Here is a 26005-nt window from a genome sequence, read left to right on the forward strand (position 1 = left end):
TAAAACCCCAATTGTGTAGCAAAATTAATTAATTTCATTGTATATTATATTTGTATTGTTCTTGCATACAATTTCTCTTTATTATCGTTAATTTATGGGGATCTAAGATGTCTGATACGCACTGTATAGAATCATTAATGATAGATGGTTTTGATTGTACAAGGTGATTATTAGCGATGTGATTAGATAATTTTGGAAAAAAATTAATAAAAAATGCAGGATAAAATTTTTCTGCATATAAAGTTTTCTAAGAAAACTTTTTGAAAAATTAGGAAATTAATACTTTTTTTTTACATTTGCAGTTTTCATCGGTATTACCACCGATTACATAAATTTATTTTAATAGTAATTAAGCAAATTTGAATAAACATTAAAAAAAGAATAGAATCTTGATAATAAATAACATATTTGACAATTTTAATTACTCTTTGTTATTTTTTTAAGTTAAGAAGATGTTGAATCTTTTTTTGAAGAGATGAAGAGAAGATGAATCTTTTTATTCATATTTTGATTGCTTCAGCAAAATGATGACTAAAAGAACTAATTGTATGAAATTGATAAAGATATAATTGAAAATTTAAAATTAAACGGTTACTTTAAATAATTTTCAAAGAAAAATATTTCGATGATGTTGAGATTAAGATTGCATATCGTAAACACCTTGTATAGTCGAAAAATAGAAAATAAGTAAGGTAACATCGTACGCATGTACGGTTTGAAAATATGTATAAGATGGTTCCTTTGCTACGCACAATGCGGAATCATCAAGATCTGTTTTGATGTATTTGATGAAGGCTTTTCAGTATTGTATATTAATTTTTTTTATAAATCCTTATACAGTATGTTGAAAATATACATTTTACTGTTAAGAATATGTATCATATTCTGCAAAATGTGAGAAATTCATTATCAGGATATTCGTGATTACGAATGATTACAGCATTCAGTTCATGCATTCTTCGCTGTACTACAATTGTACAGCGTGGACATGTAAGGGAATGATTCGTACAAGGAGTCTGAAAGAAATCTCTCAAAGTGGCAAAGGTGATAAACCTAGACAAATTTTAGATAATCTAGATAAGAAACAAGTGCAAGATACTAGGGAATGCACTTTTTAACGGAAAAAGTATTGGGAGATGAATTTTTCATTTGAGGAATTGGAAACGAAAGCCTCGCTTGCCATATGTAATCTTAATAAAACATTTTCAGACGGCTTCTCGATGTTTTCCTTCTACTGTAAGTTATAAACTCCAAATGTTAATTTTCAATATAAAAATTAATAATGTTTTTTCGCCGCAATATATATTAAAATATATTTATAGTAACGATAAAAATTTTACAAGAATATCATTAATTCTACAGTACATTTTTTTAACATAACCGATTCATCGATGCAAAAGTTACTTTATCATGAATACTTTCTTAAATAATAATCCTTGTACTGGATACCATAGTGAATTCATCAATTCCTCTGAAATGCGTCATGAAAATCTGATTGCAGTGTTGGGTGAATAGATTTACAAGTATGCATGTTATGCAGTATGATGACATCATTTACATTGATAGGGAATAAACATATATAGGAATAGAAAACAATGTTCTGTACGTTACACAAATCTTTGGCTTGATACGTCAAATGCACTGATAATAATTAAAGTTTACATTAAAGTTATATTAAAAATTTGCTTGAGATCAATCGATTTGTCATTAATCGGTTTAGCATAACTGATACTTGTATCTACGTTAAAGATGAAATCTTGCTTTTAACTAATAATGCCTGACGTTACAATATGTTTATTTATAGTTCGGTCTCATTCTGTAGTTCACAGGAAAACGCGAGACTTCCGAGGCACTCTGTGCGTGCTGATTTCGTCACACATTCTACGTGTAAAAGAACGTCACGATCTGTTCTCATTGAGTCAAGGATTATGAATCATATACTTCGTGAGTAACATTCAGAGAAAAAATAGGGAAATACGTAACAAATAACATTCTGAAACATTTTATGAAACTACATAGGCAAGTTAGATATGATAAATAAATTTTTATCCACTCATTCTTCTCTTATCTTAAAAAGATGAAGCTAACAACCAATATCATTTTATGTAAAATAATAAATTACAAAACAAAGCAAAATTTTCTCATAAAATCTTTCAAATTTTATAACATAGAATACTTTTTAAAAACTGTACCTTAAAAAATCATCCTATATATATAACAATATTATAATCCTTTTCATATATCATTTAATATTTTTTATAAATTATAAACACAACAGTTTTAAAAACTTTATAAAATTTATATCTGTTTAAAGTTAAAAATAAACATAATAAAAGAACTTCGATAAGTTATCATGTAACATAATTATTATTTCCAATTCGTGTAAATTAAAATTATAGGTACGTTTATAAATCAATAATGAGATATAATTCTGTGACGTATATAATCTAATGATATAATACGATGGGCTTTTGATATTTTATATACATATAGATATTGTTTTCATTGTAGTTTTATCGATTCGTATATGGCATCAATTCGACGGTTCACTCGCCATCTTTTGGCTTGCCACAGGATGCGTTCTCCACGTCATTATTCGATGCTACGTCGACAACCCCACCAGTACTGACCAGCACATAGTCTCTCTCTCTTCTCAATGCTGTCCTTAATATTGCCGCTGTCAGAACGTTCCCACCCAGTGTCAGTGCGAAACATTCACATTCGTAGATCGTGACGAAGAATCGTTCCAAAAGCCAGTGTTCTGCGCAAATTGTAAGTGAAGCTACAAACAATATAACATAAATGTAGATTAAATAAATTATGATCTTTCTAATTAGCTGATACGTGAAAACTATTGAAGCTAATATAATATTCTTTAAAAAAATATGTTGAGAGACTAATATATTATATATTTTGTAAAAATATAAAAGTATAATCAGTTTGCATTGAAGTGATATGTGAGACTTTCATCGTGTATTGGCCTTGATTAACTAATTGTTCAAGACATTGCTAAGTAATTGCAGCATGTTAATCATACTACAATTGTTTGACTTCAATAATCTTGGATTGTTAAATTTTAAATATGATTCAATTGTAATCAGTAAAAAAAAATACAGATTAATTTAGTAGTGTAATCAGTAACTTATTACACGATCCTGTTGATATATATATTGAATTTAATTAATTTAGCGATAAACAAATTATTCATTTTCCAACAGGCAATTCAACATAAAGTTTAAAAAGCTTGATATCAAAAATTTGATTTTGGGAACTTTAGAAAATTTTTAGACAGTATATTTGTCTTATAAGACATAATACGATTAAAGTTTGTTAAATTATTTAATTATTATCATTTCACGAACAATTAAAATCGATACTGAAAACTTTTTACACATATTGAATTATTTGTCTTAAAAACATATATCTGTGCTTGTGTTCTCTTTTTCTCTAAGCAAAAAGACGTTATTAAATTCGCATGAATCATTGTGGGAACTAATAAAGATTGAATAAGAAAGCCACTTCCGCCATCGTTGGCAATTATATTAATGGGTATATTACATAAATATATGTCGTGAACTTTAAACTTTTTTTCCTGTTAGAGTCATGTAGTTCGTCATTATTAATATTTCGTGTTGCGAAACCAATCATCAATAATGACCCGAACAATTAGTATCGATTTCGTGCTTCTTGCATTAAATCTATTTCCTGCCACCGTATTGCTTCGAAAGCGATGGCTTGGCAAAGATTACCTTCAAGGACATAAGTTCTTGAAAATAAAAATCAATAGTTATTGCGATCAATATTAACAAAATTAAAGAACAGCAAGTAAATAAAATTCAAGTTGAAATAATTTCATTAATTTGACATTATTATTATTATTGCTATAACAATTTAATTTTTTACACGGATCATTATTCAATACCAAGAGTAAGAGAAGCATGAACAATATTAATATTCACGGCTCGATAATTCGAATAATTAGAAACTATTTGAAGACCACGTGAGAGTTACGGAGAGATACCGGTACCGATCTGTTCCGCGTTGTGTCATGCAATTCCGGGTTTCCGCCGGCAAGAATACCGAACCATCGTTTCATGCTTTCGCGGTCGACAGACACAAACGCGTATTCGCCCCACCAACAAATTCCTTTCCTCTTCTCTCTCTGCCGTCCTCGACGAAAGAGGCTCTCGGTAACGAGAACGCTGGTTGCGAACCGTTAGTTAGTCGGCCACCAGAACCGATATCGTTCTCCAGAAAAGCACATCGCTGTCGAAGGAGGTATAAAGCAAGCCACACCCCGAATGTCACTTTGCTGATCCAATCGATATGATCTTGCGGTATCCTACAAATCGTGTCCTCTTTTTCATCATCTAAATTATGCGAAGTGACACAACAGATTCTCAATAATCATCTAGCAACAGGCAAATGTATACAGGATTTTACTCGATGAGATCATCGTCGCAAAATGTGAGGCGTATCTGAAATGAGTCAAGGACATAAGCAGTGTCACCAAATCGCGTGTTTGCACGCATTATTCGTGAAAGATAATAGTGTAGATGAGAATTATTATCACAGAGATCGTCACTTTTAATTTAATGACAATTATGAATTTTATATTAAAGGCGCACAATTATAACAATATAACAAAGAATTTTAGTTAAACCACCAAAAAAATCGTCTGCATTTTCTAGAGTTCTTAGATTAATATATATTAGTATTATAATAATTAATAATTAATAATCTAATATTTAAAAATTAGATCTGAGACTGAAAAGAGAAAATTATTAAAATCATTCATATAATGTATAAAAATAAAATAATAAAGTAATTGCCTCCTAAAATAATACTGATAATATCGAAGATTTTTTAAATAATTCTAAGCTCTTAATTTTTTATTTAAATAAAATATGTATAAAAAATGCTTTCAGATAATCAGCAAGATGGCAGCTAGTCAGTACTATCACATACAGGTAATTCATATGTTAATATCTCATAACTTCGCAATAAAAATCTCGCATAATGACTGAGCAAGATGAATCATCTCGTTTTTATACTGTTTTAATTTCTTATCTATTATAAATAGACAATTCTGTAATTTTTGCAGCATGTTTCTAAATTCAGAAAGACAAAGGCCGTTTAATTGAATTATTGCTAACAACACGAAAAAAATTAAGTTTAAATTTTAGTAAGAATGAATCAGTCATAGATATGTTAATATTAAAACGGACATTGCTCTTCTCTAAAATTAGCATGAATATATAGAATTTAAAAGAAGCGAGATTAAAAACAATTCTCTTACATTATTAAATTAATGCAGAAAGTTTATTATATTTATTAAATAAAGTTGAAAATAAACATTTAATAAAATAAACATTTATTAGGTGTTGGAATTAATTCGTAGCGTTTTACAAGTGATGGGAAGTACTTTCATTAATGTATTTTTTAATGCTCATGTGAAATAAATAACATTCTTTCATTAAAAAACGCTACGAATTAATTCCAACACCTAATAATAAAATAAAAATAGAATTGCTTCATCACGAGCTTTTGTTACGCTTTTGTTTTTGAACAATATCAGTTTTTTTTCACTTATTTAAGATATAATTACTTAATAGAAAAAGTAAGTCGCATTAATTGAATATATATATATAAAAGATTTACAAATTAGATTAATAAATATAGATTAATAAATTAAATTATCTAACTCTAATTAATTTTAATATAATTAATAAACTTGATGCACGTTCAATTTCATTCATTGAAGTCTGTTGATAATCGTTTCGAACAAGATAATAGAATGATGCAAAATTAAATACGTTTCCAGTGCACACCCACCGTGTATCCGGCTGATCCTTTCGATGCCGAAGCAGATGCCAATTTATTACGATCTGCAATGAAGGGTTTCGGGACTGATGAGCAGGCCGTATTGGACGTCTTGGCTCATCGCGGTATCGTACAGCGACTAGAAATTGCCGACAAATTTAAGACAATGTACGGCAAGGACCTCATTTCCGAGTTGAAGTCAGAGTTGTCCGGAAACTTTGAAAAAGCCATCGTGGGTCTAATGACGCCTCTTCCCGAGTATTACGCCAAGGAGTTGCATGATGCTATTTCCGGCATGGGCACCGACGAGGGTGCACTCATCGAAGTCCTTGCATCCCTGAGCAATTATGGTATCAAGACGATATCGGCTGTTTATAAGGACCGTAAGTTTCAACGCAACGTATTTTTCGGAATCGATTTTATCTCTTATAAGTCAGCACCGCCTTATTCCATCCTGTAAAGAACAAACATTAAAATGTATTTCATTAAAAAAAGTATATTTTTCATTTTTTATACTGAAAAAGATTTATTAAATCTTGATCTCTCTCTGATACATATTTCTTTAAATGTTATTAATAAATCATTTATTTATAGTAAATAAATATTTACTTAAAAAAAAATCAAATGGATTTTTAATCAAATAAATATATGTTTATATTTAGTAAATATTTATTCAGAATTATTCAAACAGATAAAATTTAGTTTTTTTCCAGTGTAGTTCTGCTCGATTCATACAGTTTATGAATTACGAATATAACTTTTTCAATTTATGTTTCCAGTGTACGATACAGAGCTGGAAGACGACCTCAAAAGCGATACCTCTGGTTATTTCAAGAGGCTTTTGGTATCGTTGTCTTGCGTGAGTAATAATTGAAAATTGATGTACAATTTGTCGCAACTGTTCTGTCAGTTTTTTTATTCTCTATTTTTCTCTATTCTTAACGATCAGGCTAGTAGAGACGAGAGTCCAGACGTCGATGAGGAGGCCGCACGTCAGGATGCCGAGAGGCTTCAAGCTGCGGGTGAGGGACAGTGGGGCACCGACGAAAGCATTTTCAACGCAATTCTCATTACTAAGAGTTTTCCTCAATTGCGACGGATCTTCAAAGAATACGAGCACCTCACCGGAGACACCTTGAAACATGCTATCAAGCGAGAATTCTCTGGTTCTGTCGAAGATGGCTACTTAGCTGTGGGTAAGAAATTAAATATAATATTTATTTATTATTTATTTAGTAAGTTATTCGTTACTATTATTAATATCTATTTATTATTCTTTTTTTTCATATGTATATTTTTTTCATTGTTCTAAAATGGTCTTCTTTCAGTGAAATGCGCCTCCGATAAGACTGCTTATTTCGCGGAAAGATTGTACAAAGCTATGCGCGGAATGGGCACGAACGATTCGACATTGATACGCATTATTGTGACACGATCAGAGATTGATCTGGGCGACATTAAGGATGCCTATGAGAGACTTTATGGAAAATCTCTTGCGGAAGCTATCGACGTAAGTATAACACGTTAATTTCTGAAACAATTTATTTATGCTATTTATTGTATCCATTATGTTTGCTCTCTTTATTGTATTTTATTTCTGTAGCAGTAAAATTAATAAGAGATAAAGAAATGCAATAATACAATATATTATAATACAAATAAAAATACAAAATAATATTAATAATAGAAATATATTTAAACAGAATATTTTTAATGAAAAATTCTTCAATAAATACAAAATTAATTTCTTTCCTTGATTCACACAGATTTGATCGAAATCCAATTTAATTCCAGCGCTTCAATTTTACGCTTTCATTCACTTAATATAACAATGCTTTATCTCCAATCGAAATGTTAAATTACACATTCACATAATTCCTTTACATCTGTATACTTATATGCATCAGCAGTCACTAAACTACAATAAAATAATTAACTATAATATAATAATCTATTAACTCATATACTATATCTCTTAGTATTCCGTATAACTTTCCATAAATTTCAGGACGACTGTTCAGGCGACTACAAGAGACTCTTGCTTACCCTTGTCGGATGAAAATATTTCAATCGTGCAACAGACGCTTTTGTTGAAAATACTTTAATGTCGCGGAGATTATATAGCGCTTCATTGTATTCTGCAAAGATTTTGATTATTGAATTTAGTTTCTTACGTTTCGTTGGCTGTTAATGGTGAATATGGTTTTACTCGAGTTATAGATGTTTTGCACTTGATCGGAGTGATGCTACAATACGTGTGTAAAATGAGTTACAAAATAATATAGAAAATCTGTACATCAAAATACTGTACATGAGTCTCTGTGAAGATCAATTGAAAATTGATCTATTGATTGGCTATTGTATATTAGTAAATTATAATTATTAATTTAAACGCAAATTTGTCTTTCACTGTACTAATTCCATTAATTAGTCTATGCTATTTTTGACTGCATGCATGTCTCTGTATATTAGTTGTATGTTATTATAAATACATGAACATCATGATTTGCCTTAAATCGATGTTTAGCTTTAATTTTCCTACATTCTTTTTTGCATTTACAGAATGACTGCGGCGACGACTTTAAACGGCTTCTGATCGCGCTATTGAATTAATGAGCTCGAGGAGAGAATTATTTTTGTTACTAAAAGAACCCAATCAGATATTTAACACAATTGTCAATAATCCGAAAGCATGTAAATGTAATGCATACATTTATCTCTAATAAACGTACATATTTACAATTCTCAGCTCGTTTTACTGATAATGCGAAAAAATATCTGTTTTCTTTTCCAGAACGATTGCACCGCCGAGTGGAAAAGATTATTGATAGCAATGTTGAATTAAAGAGTATACCTATAATACATGCGAAATAATTATAACAAAGAAAAATATTTGAAATAATATAGTATAATAAATGTATATTTAATACACATAAATTATTAATATAAATAAATATAACATTAAATATATATATATATATATATATTTAATGTTATATTTATTTATATTAATAATTTATTTATTTATTTAATATCTATACAGACAAGATTACAAATATAACGTAATGTTACAATAAACAGGATTGCCACAGAAAATGAATTTTAAAATTCCTTGATTTTTTCAGATTTTCCAAATGAAAATAAAAAATTTTCCATGAGTGATATAAAATATGTAAATTTTAACATTTAGACTCAAGGGTTGTAGGAAAGCTACTAGTTTATATTATTAAAAACAACGCAAAAAAGCTTAGTAGCATAGTATAATTTTGGATGCAAATTCAAGCCACAGCAAAAAATAAATTAGTTTTGGAAAAAAAAGAATGCAGTTATAACGAAAAAAAAGAATCAAATAAAAATACTGAATAAAATATAAATTTTAATTATTTTATTAAAATCGCACAAGTTTTGAACTTATATTTGATTATAAATGTCAGATATAAAAAATTATAACAATTATTTGAAATAGAAGCAATTTCAGGGAATTATGAGCAAATTTCGAAATTGCAACCGTTTTTACATTTTCCCCTGATTTTTCTTGATTTCTATGACCAATTTCAATTTCCCAGATTTTTTCCGGTTTTCCAAGTTTGTGGCAATCCTGAATAAAATACAAAATAAGAGATTTGTTTTACATTAGATAAAAATAAAACTTAAACATTATATATCAATGCGGCACAAAAATAAAAGAAATAAACATGGTGTTTTATTTTGATGCATTCTGACAAAGAAATTCAATATAAACATCACCCAAAATTTACATTTCTTAACATTAATCAGTATTCGTTTTTAAATTTCTTGTGTATTCGCTAGTCCAGTATTTTAATTATTTTAAATTAATTATTTTTGCTTAAAGTTAACACAATTGAACGATTACATTTATTTTGAAAATTAAAATCCAAGAAATAAAAATATACAACGTAAAATTATGAAAGAAATGAAGAACATTTGTTATTAACAATTTATCATAATGTACTTGAAGAAAATATCTGGATCTACAGCAATACCGAGATTCTGTATTCTTATATAGTGTTCGGTATGTTACTCATATCACAATCACAATGGGTAGTGCATCATTTTTCACCTTTTTAAGAAACAATTTTGACAAATTGTTTTCGATATACTTCATCTTGTTATGTAGTTCAGTCTGGAGACAACCTAATTTTATTTTAGTGATTGGAAGTTTCATTATTTTTCCATAAATCTCAAAGCAAACGCGAAACTTATCTTTATCAATGTTTATATCATACATATGCAAGCAAACTTCAACATCTACTTCATTTAAAATGTTTTCTCCAAAACAAATAGGTGGCGGATTTCGAGCTAAAAATATATATTCTATTTATTGAAATACGACAACGACAATGTATATTTTCATTTGTGCAATCAGATATTACCTGAAATTGTCTCGTTAATAATTGCAAAGTTGTTGTATGTTATTGTGAGTGAAAACCCATAGTCTTTTTCTAAATAACTTGTATTTACGCATACTATAATATATAGAAATGTAGCAAAATAGAATATAACAATATTAAATATTTATTATAATATAGATTATAAATAATTATGTACTTACACTTTCCGTCCATAGAGACTACATCCCATTGTAAATGCTGACAGCATCCACAATTATATTCAATGCATTCGCAACCATTATCGTATATTTTCATAATATATTCATCTAGAAAATAAAAATTACTTAGCTATAAATTTATGCTATAAATTTTATAAATACTTTATAAATATTTTTATATATTTTGTAAGCATTAACTAATGAAGAATTTTTGCATAATTTATAAATTTTTAAATAAACCAATTATGAAAATAAATTAAATAAGAGAATTTTTTGCAGATCCAAAGCAATTTTAGTGTTTAAATATTTCTACGTGAATTTATATACATTTGAATACATAAGGTTTCACGTTAAATACAGTAAAATGATTAAACAAATTTTAATTAATGTATAATTAAAAATATTCCAAAATATTACTGAAATGTATATCTATATATTATATACTGCGTGTCTCGTTGTCCAATGGAAATATCGTTGGTGTTATCTCATCTTGACCTGTTGCTTTCGCGACTCCCGTATAAAATAATATTCCGATAAAAGCAATATCCATAAATTTAACGTGACGCAATCGTTCCATATTGTTTTAGTTTTGCTTTCTAACAATAAACCAGGCAGACGTTGAATCTTGTTAGAGATACTTTTTCGTAGTTTCGAATAGCGATCTTCTGTCTCTTAGAACACAAATTTTCGATTAACGACCACTACTTTTCTGTTAATACTTATTGATACTACGAAATACGAACCGCCACTAATAAACACTGTAAACACTCTTTGTTTTAAAAAATGGAGGATGTGTACTTTTCAATTAAACTTCTCGAATCGCTCTCTTTTTCGAATTTTTTTTCTTTTTCTCTCCCCGTTGGAGAGAAAAGGAGGTAGGATAAAAAGTGCAATAAGTACAGCTAAAAAGAACAGACCAATCGGTGCCATTGTTCATCAATCAGGGAAAATCCCGCCAAAATTGAAGCAGTTTCGTCCATAAAGTGCAACGAATATAGATCGCATGTGCGTTTCAAACTGTTTTGAACATCACTACGTCCTGCTTTAGAAAAAGAAAAAGGCTTTAATCTAGTAATAAAAAGATAAATTGGATAAATTTGATCTTTTTTTGCATTGTAATATATTGTTTATCAGATACACAGAAGAAAAATAAAAACACTTAATTTCAGTTTACTTATTCTCTTTCTTTATTTTTTCTAAGCTCTATTTCTATCAATGTAAATTAAAGGATTATTTATACTGACCGTAATCTGTGAAAATTGACCAATCATAGTTGATGATTCCTTTCTCATTCAACTGTAATTGGTCAATTATTTATACAGATTACGACCACAATCCTTAACTTTAATCTACTCTTTAATTTACTCTATCCTTTTCTCTACCAACTAGAAAAGTAGAACATTAAAACATGAAAATTAAGTTAAATCAAGATTAAAATTAATTTATTGATAGAAATAGATACAAAACTTAGAAAAAGCAAAAGAATAAGTTGAATTAAGATTAAAATTAATCTAGAATAACTTGATTTTTAGTGAATTGATCCCTCAATTGTTACCGAAATCTGATAGTGTAAAAATTTCATAATTAAACAACTGTTCTTTGTAGGATGCATTTAAAATTGAATACATGTATAATTAAATAAACATTAGAGAAAAGTAAAAAAAAAGTTCAGTAACAAATTTCCAATAAAAGGAAAAAGTACTAAATTTTAATAATTCATTGTTTAATATTTACATAATATAACATTTATTTGCGGAAAATAAATATATTTGCCGATTAAAAAAATATAATTAAATTAATAATCTGGTTTTTGTATCAAATAAATATACTTACATTTAATAAATATTCGATTAACACACTAAACAAATATTTATTAAAATTTAGTACATTTTTCTCTCTATGTGCAGATACACAATCCGTTTTTTCATTCTACATATGAAGTTTGCACGAGACGCGATCATATAAAGCGCCATTATCGGCCATTTTCCGATGTTCGGATATTTAAGTTTCCAATTGGAATCTACACTTTATAATTTATAATGCAGTTATAATTACTTTTTTATTTTGTACATTTTTATATACATTTCTATATATCATGAATATCACAATTATATGTATTTTCCGATAAAATAAGAGGAAATAAAGAGCAAAACATGCTACGAAGAGCAGAGAGAGAGAGAGAGAAAAAGAGAGAGAGAGAGAGAGAGAGAAGAGTACAATAGAGTTGAATAGAGTGCGACAGAAAAAATCGCGGGAATCGCCGTCGTTGAGGATTGAAACCGCGATACTGCGATCATACTGGATCGCATGCATGACTGCATGACGCGCCTAGAACATAGACGAGATCAGATTATGAGGGGTCAGAGGGCGGCGGTCGAGAGGGAATCGTCAGCAGCAACAACCACATCAACGGCACTGGCAGCAGCATTAGCAGCATCACGAAAGTCACGAAACGGCAACAACAGCGGCGGCGGCAGCAGCTATCACGACGACGACTGCCATCTTGAGCGTGACGCGCAACTCAGAGGTCGTGGGCTCCACCAGTGACGAAGCCACTGGAGTTTTGACGTGGCTGCTACGTACCTGCCCGACTGCCCACTCCGATTGCAGCAAACTTGGTGACGAGAAATACGTAACTGGTAAGTGCCCCAGCTGGAGAATAATAACAATCGGGCCGTGGACCAAGCGCGCGGCTCCTCGCGCACCGCGACGTTCGCGCGTGCGAGACGAAGAAACGATCGCGCGTCCACCGTTGCTTGCATTGCGTTTCGCTCATTCCGCGTTAGCTCGTGGCCGCGCGACGCATACGCGCGTTTTACGCTCGTCTGCTACGCTTAACGTGATGCCGCGAAATATGGCGACCCGACGGCTCGGAGAGAGAGAGACCGCGCGTATCCGCGTAAGCTCCGGATGGTCGGCACGAGGTGGGTCGTGTGATTCTGCTCCTTTTCACCCTGATCCTGACATCCGTCACCTAGGGGAGGGGTAGCATCGCGGGTTACGCGCGAGTATTTCCTAGGTATGTGCGGGAACGAGGATTACTCTTGTCGTTTATCCGAGTGGCAATTCTCTTCGTCGTTTCCTGTCGAGTGGGAGAGAGATAGAAAGAAACAGTACCTCGAACGCGTGTTTATTGTCCCCTCCTCCTTCCCTCTCAGTCTTATTTTTAGCTCCGCTTATGTAAATGACGCAGTAGCAGTCATCTCATTTGTTGGCGGGAAGTTTAAATGATTCGTGTTCGGCTAATCGAAAGCTCCTTCAATTCAAAGGTTTTGTTGTGTCATTTGTGTCGTTCAAATGTGTACTTGTGAATCAATGTAATTATTATATTTTTAATGGGATATGACATTGTGTTCTTCTCTGTTGAACACATCGTAAATGTTTGTATTATATACAGTGTTTCTTATATTGCAGAGCTCGCGAGGTAGTCGGGCTATGGAAAGTATGGTCGAAGAAAATGGATCAACCGTCGATCCGTTGTCTGTGCAGGGCTCCCAGAGCGACGCAGCACCAGCAATTGCAACCTCGGTACAATCTATCGATAGAACGCATCAACAGTAAACTCATCACTTGGTAACTTCTACCAGCATTGTGCAATTGACGCTATCCTCGTCAGGAATAACACAGGTATACAGGAGGCTCTCCTGTGTATCTATGTTTGAGAATTTGTCTTTTTTTTATTCCGGAGCATGTGCATACTGTTTATTTATCCTTTTACTATCGTTATTGTTTCTCTGTAATGCAAGTGCGATTTAAACATCCGTTCTTGCATAATGCTGGTTGCATCTTGGGAACGCAAAGGCCTTCCCAAAATCACTCATCCTTAGATTATAGAACATTGGGAGTACTTTCTGTAAATATAACATTGTCAAAGGTATACATTCAGCATAAGTTTTGGGTATATGTTTCAAGTTCCATGAATAATAAGTTCCCACCTTTCTCATAACACACAAACAACATGTACATTATTCCTTTAATAGTTAATTATTACAATATTGTACACCACGTATTTTGTATGTACAAGGAATAATGATCATGTGTTTACAATTAGTTTTAATGATATAATTGTCTCGACTGTTCATAATATTTAACACTTTGTTTAATCCTTGCACAGGTGCAATCAGTCATACAACCCAATCAACAGTCCGTGATACAGACCGCCACAAACATACAACCCGTCGCAATCTCCAAAGGAAACGTTATTCTGGTTAGCAAACCCAACTCCGTTATACAAACTGCACAAGGCAGTTTACAGACGCTTCAAGTAAGTCATATGTATTAACTTTTTATAACGCCTTAGCCTAAAGATCGTCCAGATGTCTGCATTGTTATCAGTACGCGCAAATGTGTGACGCAGTTATTAATATATCATTGAAATTTGAATACTATTTGTTAAGGTGGTGGAAACTGGTAGTGACGATAGTTTCTCAGACGAAGATTCACCCAAGAAAAGGAATATTCTAACCAGACGACCGTCTTACAGAAAGATTCTCAACGATTTAGGTGGAGGAGAAATTACAGGTAAGACATAACGTTTTTACTTAAATAATAAAGCTTGTCTCTAAATGTGCTAGACATTCTATTGTGCAATAGAAATTTAGGTCGCGATATAGAGAATATTAATCGTGTAGTCGCTGGTTTTCGCGATTTTGAATTAATACCATTCGCGAAATTTTGTTTAACATTTCGTTGCGAATGAAATAAATGTTAAAGATAAATATTTGTACGCGCTCTTATGCCCATTTTCACCAACGTAGATTAATTTTAATCTCGATTCAACTTATTCTTCGTCTTTTTCTAATCTTTACAACTAGAATAAAACGAAGAGTAAATTGAATCGAGATTAAAGTTAATCTACTTTGATGGAAACGGGCATTAATCACATAAAACGTTCACGTGCATGTTAGTTCATATAAGTTGATGATACAAAATCTATAGTAATTTGCATATTTGCATCTTGAAGTTGTATAAAGAATTTGAACTGTAAGATCATATTTATTTTAGTACTACTAAATTAATGTGAATGTCCTTTTTTCTCTTTTTAATAATATATTACTTAATTCTGTTCCTCAAATTTAGCACAGGTACGATATAATGAATATTTATTGCGCTGAAACTTTTCTGGTTTCAACCGCAAATAAGTAATATAAGCTCTCTTTTAAGACATAATGAGTTTTAGCGCGTGAAATGAGACTTACATTACGTTTTTAAACACAATACTATACAGTTTACATACAATCAGGTATATAAGAGAAGTATGCCATACCAAGCTCGTATAATATTATACAGCAATGTGACTGTAAATTAACTTAAAAAGCAGAGACATAGGAGATTATTAAAATTAGGAAGAAATTTTGGGAGAGGATTTGCGCAGATCGTTCCTTTCTGATTCCATTACCTTAATATTACATTGAAAAAGAAATTTATTTGGAATAGTAAAGTTAAGTGATAAACGCAATCGCCCACCTGTGTGTATTCGAAAAAAATAATTTTTCAACGATTTATCGGCGAATACACACTCATGTCCACCGTGATATGTTATGGAGCATACATTATTATTGTAATTATCACTTCGACGTTTATATTAATTTGATTAATCCTCATGTATACAGGATGTATTAGAAGGTAAGTGCAATTGACAGCCATATTAAAAATAAATATTGAAAACATATATTTGATGAAAAAAAACATTATATATAACAAAATTTCGTTTCTCTTAAGAATTATCGTAAATTAAAAACGGGCAAGTAACCACTAATCTTTACATCTTTATTGAATTAATTTTTTGAACAAATTCTATTGCATGAAATCCACTCCTTTTCCATTTTTACACCCTATATTCTTATTATAATTTAACTTGTGGAAGAGAAAATTTTATCAAATTAATAATCATATTAATAATCATATAAGAGTTTCACAAAGATTTCATAGACTCTTATTTTATATATGGAACTATCAGCCATTCACGCAAAATTAATTGTTATTTCCATGTTACTTCTATCCGGAATTTAGTTATCTTTTCGTTTAAAATTTAAGAGCTTATTCTCAATAAATGTTTCTCAGCTATTTTCTATTTCCTTTTTGTATGAGCTGACTGCACGCAGCGCAATGATAAATATATGTCGTATAATCAGCAGCCAGAAAGGAAATAGTTTAACAAATCGTAGTACATGATGAAATTTCATTATTTTTTTCATATTTATCTATATTACAATTTTACTTTCTGGGTGCAGATAATTGCAAGTAATTTAGAATATATTTATTCAATGTTATCAATAAGGATACACATGGTATAAATTTGATAAAGAAAAAAAAAAGAAAAAGCGAAAATGATGTATATAAAATAACGCGCATACACACACACACACACACACACACACACACACACACACACACACACACTCTACACGTGTTAGCGACACCGGTTACGAGCTAATTAATGGGGATTTGGGTTGATTCGGTGTTACAGACGGTCGTTTGCCCCCCTTAGAATCATCCTCCGAGTGTGATTCTAACGTGGACAGTGAAGTGTCTTCCCATTCGCTCCATTATCAAACAGGTTGGTTATTTTATCTCCTTTTACATATCTTTCCTGGCTGTATTACATTCCATAGGCTGTCCATATACGTAGTTCTTGTATTCTTTATACCGAGGGAGATGATGTTAGAGGAGTACTTAATGAGAAAGAAGGACAAGAAAAAAAAAGAATTTGAAAGGTTCATTCGCATTTATTATTTGTCTTTCATCCCTGTGTGTACTGCCTAACGTTGTATATCATTTTTCACGATACTCGCTTGGTGTGGCATTCTTGCTTATGGGATAGCGATATAGACTTATCATTCGGATCATTCGACGAAAAAGAAAAAGGCGCCGAAAAACTCAAATAATTTTTTCTTATACGAGGAACATTATATCATTATGTATCACGCATCTAAAGTCTCAACGCAAATGCATTATCATTTCCAGTGCGTTATCGATGCACGGCACTGTTATCATTAGTTGGAGGATATTTTTTTTTTTTTTTTTTTTTTAGAACATATTTACATTTCCAAAATTATTTGTTTTACAGTAATTCCTGCCGGTACTATTCAAATTGCGACCCAAGGGGAGGGAGTTCCGGGGCTTCACACGTTAACTATGAGCAATGCGGCGACAGCGGGTGGAGCTATAGTGCAGTATGCACAGGGCCAGGACACTCAATTTTTTGTCCCAGGTGTGCTTTTGCATCATTTCCTATCAGAGATTCTAAGAAAGCTTTTCAGTTTTTTTGTTTCTATTATATTACAATATTGTATCGTGATCATACATTATTGTAATATATATATTGTTTATATAGATATAGACGTAATAATTATTTTTCAAAAATCTATATTGCATGAATCGACATATATTAATATTACTTACTATTTTTAGATTTGCAATAATATATAAATAGTACAATTTGATGTATTTTCTAGACTATCTGTCCTTTTGATAAATACAATGATTCTTAACAAATAAAATAAAAAAGCTATCTAGTAAAAAATAGAGAATTATGATACACGTAACGTAAAAATTTGGAGAGTGCAGTCTCTTGCAATGTTACAGCTTATACAGGTCACGGAGTAGTAGTGGAGGATGCGGCACGAAAGAGAGAGTTAAGGTTGCTTAAGAACAGGTGAGTGATAAGAATAGACCTATCACATACAGATTATATCCGTACTTACCTATACAGATATAATAGAATTTTCTTATCCTATATAAAGACGATTATATAAAGATGAGAAAAGATTAAATCCCTTTAATGACAAAGAATATTCTTATCTCTATTTTTAATGTATAGAGAGGCGGCACGTGAATGTAGAAGAAAGAAGAAAGAATATATAAAGTGCTTAGAAAATCGTGTTGCGGTGCTGGAGAATAGAAATCAGACGCTAATCGACGAACTGAAATCGTTAAAAGAATTATATCAGCAGAAAACCGACTGAGATTGGTGTTTAAAACCTGCGCGACAGTGTATCAAAACTATTATCCAGTCGATGAACCTGTACATGTCTTGTTTGTGTACATTATCCTAAATGTTGCTAGGGGTAAGCGATGGTGATGTACATGCATTCTTATAGATATTTCTCTGTAACATACTGTATTTATAAGTACGAATACGAAGGCTTGTGAAACTTGCTATTACTAAAGCGGGAAGCCAAAGTTATATGAGACATGGAGGCAGCAAACACGTAGGCAATATTTCGTATATCAGTCTCTATTTTGGATAAATACAGCGTGTGATTCACTTAGAATCTGCGTACTCGAAATTTCGACCTTATAGACTGGAACGGTTAAATCGCATTAATAACATAACTGGCAAATGATATTCGTGTTTGTTTAGCATCACTGTCTACCGACCGTTTGTACTAGATGAAGGCGTGTCTTGCTTCATTATGACACGCTGCAGTTTATTTCTCTAATATATACATATAGAAAAAAAATATACACACATATATATATATATATATATATATATATATATATGAAAGTTCACGCGCTAACCGAAAATAGCGTTCGACTATCTATATGAAAAGTTTAAATGTAAATAAACTCAACAAAAGCCGTGGCTTACAAATTGTGTACAACAAATAATGTTTGAAACATTTGTGATTCATAGATATCCGTTTCTCACACACACAAACACACACACACTAGAAAATATAATTTATCTAGAAGATATATTATTTTTCAAAAAATCTTAATTTTTCTTGTGAAAGATAACATTTCGCAAGGTTGTTTTATCATTGTATATATATTAAGCGTAGTCACGTTTCTATAAACTATACGATTTGGGATTAACTATCTATATAATAGATGATACAATCGGTAAGAAAATTGAAACAAAAATTACTTGTTTAGTGAGCGTTGTACAATACTGCGTTGCGTTTCCTATTGATATAAATAATATATTTGTTTCCTGTGCGTGTAAAAACCGTGCCATGGCGAGACGCGCTTCCATCTACTGTAAATAGGTCTTAATATACGATTTGTCGCAAAATGGAATTATACATGTCTAGTTTCACAAAAGAAAATTGGGAAGCAGCATTGAAAATTATGTGCTTCTAATGAAGGCGCTTTAAAATTGAACGCTTTATAAGAGTATCTTGGCATCAACGTAGAGAAAAAAAATTGTAAAAGTAGTTACACATTTGAGTGATACAAGAAAAAAAAGAAAAAAGATACTTCTCATTCTCCTAATGCCTGCATCGCCTCTTTCATTTGCTGTATAAACGTGCATACAGGACGTTATTACGCCGCTTTTAAAACGAGTAAAATAATCCTGTTTTACGTCTCGTCAAAATGCCCCGTTCATTAAACGCTGGACAACACAACTTGTAAAATATGAATGTAATATACATCTGGAGTGCCTTGAAGATTTATGATACTTGTGATATACATATACATATGTTGGATACTAAAGAACGCGCAACATATGCATATGTATGTATATACGTATGAAGGAAATTATGTTGTAGGTAAATATGGGTAGATATATATATATATATTATATGATATTTTTAAAGTATATTATTAATATAGTTTTATGTACTTGACACACGCAACTCTATCACGAGAATTGTATTATTTTTGAGGACTCGTGTCCCCACGTAATCTCATTATCGTCGAGTCGAAAACCAATTACTGACACATACTGACACTACGCAATGTATTGTGAACGATACGCGTGGTTTTACCATGAAAAGATAACGTTAAAGATCCAAATAAAGAGCATAATTTTTTTAACAAAAGTCGTTGCAGTTGATGACATTGTGAATTTCAGTTGGTCACTATTGGCGCAAGTAATCTTGAATTCGTATGGCGCATTATCACAAAAAAAAAGATATCTACTGACACATTTTCTAACGCATACAGTAATATGAAAATTATTTATAACAAAGTAGTACGTACCCAAAAATTCGACGCTGGATGCATCGTTTAGAATTTCATATTTTACCGGTCCATCTCAATTATTCGTAGTTTTGTAATGCTAACGTGCATAATGAACATTGTCAATTTATGAAGCATTGCTTAAAAAAAAAAGAACAAAAGAAGACAGAATGAAAGAATTACAGATAATAAATGTGCCGTATCCTTTACATGTGCATTTCATTGTCACTGCATTATTCAAATTTTTGACTTGTGTTGAATATTCATTTTCACTTCGCTTATCTACTAAATTTAGGGACCGATTATGTAATTCTGAACAACAATCGTTGATGCCATTGCACAGCTTTTTTATTCTATATCTGCACAGTGACATCAATGACTGTCGTTAAGAATTACAGAATCGACCTCTTAAAGTGCCTTCTTCTGTTTTCCGAAAGTAGTACAAGTGCATATTTTAATTTACTTTATGTACCTCCTATTAAATGTTATCTAGACAAATAGAAGGATTTATTCCATACTAAAGAAACCTGGTGCAATATTAAGTGCATTTTCTAAGTATGAGCTTTTATTGTTTCAATTGCTACTACAATTCGATGAATTACTAGTCAACTTATTTCTGTTGACTTTCAATTCCATAATGTATATCTTAATAAGCGCATCGATTTAATTCTCTTTTTTTTTTCAATTGTATGACAAAAAGTATATTTTATTTCTTATTATATACATATAAGGTTTGTTCAGGAAAAAATAAACTGTACATCTTTAATATTTATTATACAAACACAATGTGTATATTGATTGTAACAGTAATATTGAGTCATCTAAAAAATATCCGCGGTTTTTGTTGTCAATTTTTGAATGAAATTTTGAAAATCAATTTTAATCAAGTATATATTGGCCATTATTATCTATAATCTTTTGCCATTTTTCGAGTAATTTCATAATTCCATCCGTGTAGAACTTTTGTGGTTTATCGGCGAAAAACTTTTTCAAGTGATTTTCGACAGCTCTTTTGTCGGCCAATATTTTTCCATCAAGAGAGTTCTGCAGAGATGGAAACAAATGGTAGTCAGACGGTGCAAGGTCCGGGCTATACGGTGGATGCATCAAAACTTCCCAACCAAGCTCCCTCAATTTTTGGCGCGTTATCAAAGATGTGTGTGGTCTGGTGTTGTCATGATGGAAGACAACTTTTCTGTTAATCAATTCTGGTCGTTTTTCCTTAATCGCTTCCTGTAATCTATCCAGTTGTGAACAGTAGAGCTCTGAATTAATCGTTAGGTCATGTGATAATATCTCATGATGGACGACTCCCTTCCAATCCCACCATACACGCAGCATCACCTTATTTGCCATCAATTCAGGCTTTGAAGTCGTTTGTGGTGGTTCGTCGTGCTTATTCCATGATTTTTTACGAACAATATTCTTGTATTTCACCCATTTTTCATCGCCTACGATAATTTGCTTCAGAAATGGGTCGATTTCGTTGCGTTTTAGTAGTGTTTCGCTGATGGAAATTCGATCAATCAAATTTCTTTGCGTTAATTCAATATGTGGCACCCAAACATTGAGTTTCTTTGCATAGCCAGCCTTTTTCAAATGATTCCAAACTGTCATATGATTAATTTTTAGTGCATTGGCTATCTCCTGACAGCTCACATGCCGGTCTTGCTTGACCAGTTGCAAAATTTCATCGACTTTTTCAGTGACTGGCCGACCAAAGCGAGGTCGATCTTTGACATCAAAATTTCCAGAACGAAATCGAACAAACCACTCCTGCGTCCTGCGTTCACTTACAGCATCCGCGCCGTAAACTTCACAAATTCGTCTGCATGTTTGTGCTGCGTTTTTGCCTTTTTTGTAGTGAAAAAGCATCACATAGCGTATTTCTTCAGATATTTCACTCATTTTCAAACCAATATAACTTTTGACATGATTGATGAATCACCAAACTTTGTTTACAAAAAATGTAATCTAAAATGTCATCTTTCAGACGCGCGTTCGTTTGACAATCGGATTAGTGTTGCCCGATATATGCCCATCAACACCATCTAGTGACAAAAAACCGCGGATACTTTTTAGATGACCCAATATTATGTTAAGTATTATATGTGTATAAGAGTGTATCAGAGAATAATGAGACAGATTTAATTTTTATATAAATTAATAAAATATTTATTTAATCTTTCAAGTAATTTTCGAATATATTTCTCTTGCACTGCAATGCATTTGTCCCATTCCTTTTGTCAAAATATAGAAGTAATTCATTAATTGTAAGGTATGTTATTTTTGATTTAATTTTTAATTCAATGATTAAGTCAAAACATAAGTAAAAAAAATTTTGTAAGAAAATCAGTCTCATTAGTCTCTGATGCTCTCTTGTATAGTTTATGTGTACACATATACTTACATCACATTATCAGATTTGCATTATTCTTATCTAAGTAGATCTCCATAAGCTAATCTCTGTTCTTTTACATTCTGCAAAAATGGAACATAAATTAGTAGTTTCTGACAGTAATATTTTTCAAAAGAGAATTTTTTTATTTACTTCAGTTGGTAGTGCATGTAGAAATAATCATAATAAAACAAAATTTTATTAAAAATTTTATCTTGTTCAGAAATATAGACATATCATCCTGTTATTTAGATTTATGTTATTAAGATATGTGATTATATATTTATGATTCTTACCATTTATTTAACAGGATGAAGAATTTATCTTGATTTCATAAGTCTGCAAAAAAATATTAGCATAATTAATTTACATGTTCAAGCTATTTTGATAAATAAAAATTAAAATAAATTTCTTCAGTTGGTAGTGCATGTACAAATATAATCATGATTTCATATTCAATTAAACTCATCATGTTAGTAATACCAAGAATTTCTGAATATGAAAAACGTTTGAAGGATATCAGAGGGTCCATTGTGAATCTCAAAATGAGGTGAAATTAGAAAAATGAGCAAATTCACTAGAATATTTATAATTGGTCAATGAATTTGCTTACTTTTATAATTTTCATTTCATTTCAAGATACACACTTGACTTTCTGAATACACAAATATAAAAAATATATATACACTGAAATATACACATGATTTAAACACACGATATATCAAACTGTAAATAGGCTTCTTGAATCCCGATAGGAAAGAAGCTTTGTCTCAAATAGAGAAAGAATTAACAAATTTCATTTTAATAATTCGGTCAATTAATCATTGGTCAACTTTTTCTCCATCCGAGATCTCGGAACAATTTCTAGCAATGTGAATATTATAATTACAGACCCTCTAAAGTAGGTATAGTATTAAGTATAGTAGTAGCTTTTAAGTATAATCACTTTTTTATTTTTTAAATAGATCGAGATCAATAATAAGTACAACTCCAGTTTAATAATGAAAATTAAAATCTATTGCCAAAATATACATTGGATTAAAACAAATGATTGCATGGATACATGTGGATTACAAATTGCGGCGAGCATGATTTGAGAGATCTGTATACAATGTGTAATCAGTATTTTATACGACCGCAGGCGTTGAAAATTCACTAATTATAAGATTCTTTCGTGTATTAAAAACCTTTAATTTTCTTACCTCTTGCAATTTCTCTTGCTTTTCGTTGTGTAAACGTCGAATCCATCCTGACTCTTCCTCTTCGCAGTATGTAAATCAGAGTAAATGGCGCTCACCGATGAGTTGACGGCAATTCCGATCACAGTCGAGAGGAAAGTCTATTTGCCTGAAACAGGAGCAGTCGGAACGCCGCCTGTCGTGAGGTGGGAAGAACTACGCCCCAGTGTACATATAACAAAAGCTACAGTTGACTTGGATCATAGAACTTATAGTAATGGAAGAGGAATAGCCTAACCAACCAATGAGTGAAAAGTGTGAACAAGACTCAGAGGATCGATTCTGTATCTTGAAATGAGGCGAAAATGATAAAAGTGAACGAATTTACTAGAATACTGATAATTTCATTGGTTAATACCTAGTAAATTTGCTCACTTTTATACAATAATTTTCCTCGTTTCAAGATACAGAATTGATCCCCAGGTCCGATTGTTCCTTTTGTCAAATTTTACTTATTAGGTAAGTAGCAAGATTAGCCAATCACATGCGCGGATTGCCAGATTTACCTAATAGGATTTACCTAATAGGTAAAACCAAAAGGAGCAATCGGCCCTCGGAGACAGAAGATGTATTGTATATTTCTATCCCGTTCAGTAACTTTTTTTCTTTTTGCGCATATGCCAAAAGGAGGATAGAAAAATATTTCTGTCCTGCTCAGTAACTTTTCTTTTTTCTGCGCATATGTCAAAAGAGGATAGAAGAGAATAGAAAGATATTTTTATCCTTTAGATCTTGCTCACAGCTCGACGTCCATATTTTCCTTTTATTACTATAAGTTCTATAGTCTATACATCCCACTGTCTACATGACAGATTTTTTAACAATTACTTTTTTTGCTGTACGGAGCAATTTTGTTATGAATGGTATCGGAAAAGAATCAGGAGTACTGAGATACTAGAGAAACTACCGATTGTATCAAATGGAATTTTCTAAAGTCACTAGATAACAAAGGCTCGTATTCAGAACGCGCTTTTATAATAAATAATTAAATGTGTTTGAAAGACTCACAAATGTGTTTTTAATGGTACTTCATAACTTCATACGAAACGATTTCATGTATAAACATTGTCGAATTTAATCCCGCTGATTATTTCGATTAAGTACATAGTCCAAAAAAGTTTCATTAATTATAATTGATAGAATGACTCACAAATCTTTTTAATTGCACTTCAAAATTCTTCATACGAAATACAAATGATTTAAAATAAATTTTACAATCGGATGCATACAGCACAGAAAAATTGCAGAAACATTGCAGAATGATTTCACTGAAACATTGCAATATTGCATGATTGCGAAAATCATTGCTGAATCATTGTTGCAAAATTTCAACAAATATTAAGATGTTCGCTTTTTATTATATTGCAACAAAACATTCCAGCAACATTGCAATGTAATGTATTTGGATAAATTTTTTATGAAGACTCTGAAATGAAAATTATTTCTATACATATATCTCACTAACTTTAATTTTTCTACAAATCGCATTTTTAGTGATATGTGCTTTTCAAAAAGCAATTTTTTATGATAAAACCATAAAATATTCCAATAAATATAGTATTAATTCTGAAGGATAAATTTATTCGTAAGGATAAAGCATGTATGTGTGTGCCCCGAACAAACTACAAATATTATTCACATTAATATAATAATAGTCGCTTGGTAAGTTAATCATGGATTAAGTTAATCGTTCATGGATTTCTGCTATTCCGCGTGACAATGAACGAAAACAAGAATAAAAACGTGAATTATAATGTACGTTGCATGTGAAAGTTTTATAAACAAAAATGTATAAAAAAGAAAATGAAGAAGAAAAGGGAGAAATTGTTCAAGTTGGCAATAAAATCAAGAATCTTCGAATGAAAATAAGGTGAAGTTATATTTACTTTGGATTAAATTTATATGCAAGTTTATGCATATAAATATAACAATAAGTTAATTATGTGAATATAAATTCTTTTTTTACAGTATCAATATCAAGTGTTAGCGATATTGCCAAATTTATCTGTCACATGTCGCCATTATATTTTATTCCATATTTTGCCACTTCAATATTAAATATTT

General features: G+C 31.2%; 3 protein-coding genes and 1 pseudogene across 17 annotated transcripts; 2 read left to right on the forward strand and 2 right to left on the reverse strand.

The window, feature by feature from the left end:
- Positions 1 to 2547: 2547 nt before the first annotated feature.
- Positions 2548 to 9144, forward strand: LOC105145193 (annexin B9). 5 transcript variants are annotated; one of them, XR_015547014.1, is made up of 8 exons: positions 2548 to 2772; positions 4929 to 4970; positions 5825 to 6206; positions 6603 to 6682; positions 6773 to 7019; positions 7152 to 7333; positions 8618 to 8746; positions 8832 to 9144. XR_015547014.1 is itself a non-coding variant. In XM_011054599.2 (7 exons), exons 2-7 carry the CDS (start codon positions 4941 to 4943, stop codon positions 8434 to 8436), a joined length of 972 nt encoding a protein of 323 aa, XP_011052901.1. In that variant the 5' UTR covers positions 2552 to 2772; positions 4929 to 4940; the 3' UTR covers positions 8437 to 8567. The 5 variants fall into 5 exon arrangements, 3 of the variants coding, with proteins under 3 accessions (XP_011052901.1, XP_011052903.1, XP_087268250.1); XR_015547013.1 differs by having other exon boundaries at positions 8618 to 8743; positions 8824 to 9144; XM_011054599.2 differs by lacking the exons at positions 8618 to 8746; positions 8832 to 9144 and adding an exon at positions 8386 to 8567 and having other exon boundaries at positions 2552 to 2772.
- Positions 9145 to 9504: 360 nt separating this feature from the next.
- Positions 9505 to 12862, reverse strand: LOC105145194 (uncharacterized). Of its 2 annotated transcripts, none has more exons than XM_011054605.2 (5): positions 12611 to 12862; positions 10838 to 11151; positions 10397 to 10501; positions 10218 to 10310; positions 9505 to 10143 (listed from the first exon to the last, which is right to left on the reverse strand). In XM_011054605.2, the coding sequence occupies exons 2-5, from the start codon at positions 10968 to 10970 to the stop codon at positions 9866 to 9868; spliced, it is 609 nt and encodes a 202-aa protein (XP_011052907.1). In that variant the 5' UTR covers positions 10971 to 11151; positions 12611 to 12862; the 3' UTR covers positions 9505 to 9865. The 2 variants fall into 2 exon arrangements, with proteins under 2 accessions (XP_011052907.1, XP_011052906.1); XM_011054604.2 differs by lacking the exon at positions 12611 to 12862 and adding an exon at positions 12227 to 12356 and having other exon boundaries at positions 10838 to 11435.
- A 13-nt stretch (positions 12863 to 12875) lies between these two features.
- Positions 12876 to 20514, forward strand: CrebB (Cyclic-AMP response element binding protein B). Of its 9 annotated transcripts, none has more exons than XM_011054606.2 (8): positions 12876 to 13032; positions 13808 to 13921; positions 14508 to 14657; positions 14791 to 14914; positions 16863 to 16952; positions 17463 to 17606; positions 17981 to 18050; positions 18216 to 20514. In XM_011054606.2, exons 2-8 carry the CDS (start codon positions 13829 to 13831, stop codon positions 18358 to 18360), a joined length of 816 nt encoding a protein of 271 aa, XP_011052908.1. In that variant the 5' UTR covers positions 12876 to 13032; positions 13808 to 13828; the 3' UTR covers positions 18361 to 20514. The 9 variants fall into 9 exon arrangements, with proteins under 9 accessions (XP_011052908.1, XP_011052912.1, XP_011052915.1 ...); XM_011054610.2 differs by having other exon boundaries at positions 17990 to 18050; XM_011054608.2 differs by lacking the exon at positions 12876 to 13032 and adding an exon at positions 13047 to 13317.
- A 546-nt stretch (positions 20515 to 21060) lies between these two features.
- LOC105145190 (histone-lysine N-methyltransferase SETMAR pseudogene) lies at positions 21061 to 24058 on the reverse strand (annotated as a pseudogene). The gene is made up of 4 exons (XR_015547010.1): positions 23906 to 24058; positions 23000 to 23042; positions 22716 to 22786; positions 21061 to 22356 (listed from the first exon to the last, which is right to left on the reverse strand). The product of XR_015547010.1 is annotated as a histone-lysine N-methyltransferase SETMAR pseudogene (transcript).
- Positions 24059 to 26005: the final 1947 nt, after the last annotated feature.

The sequence above is a fragment of the Acromyrmex echinatior genome, chromosome 12 (genome assembly GCF_024713525.1).
Source record: "Acromyrmex echinatior isolate Ae372 chromosome 12, ASM2471352v2, whole genome shotgun sequence".
Classification (NCBI taxonomy): Eukaryota; Metazoa; Arthropoda; class Insecta; order Hymenoptera; family Formicidae; genus Acromyrmex; species Acromyrmex echinatior.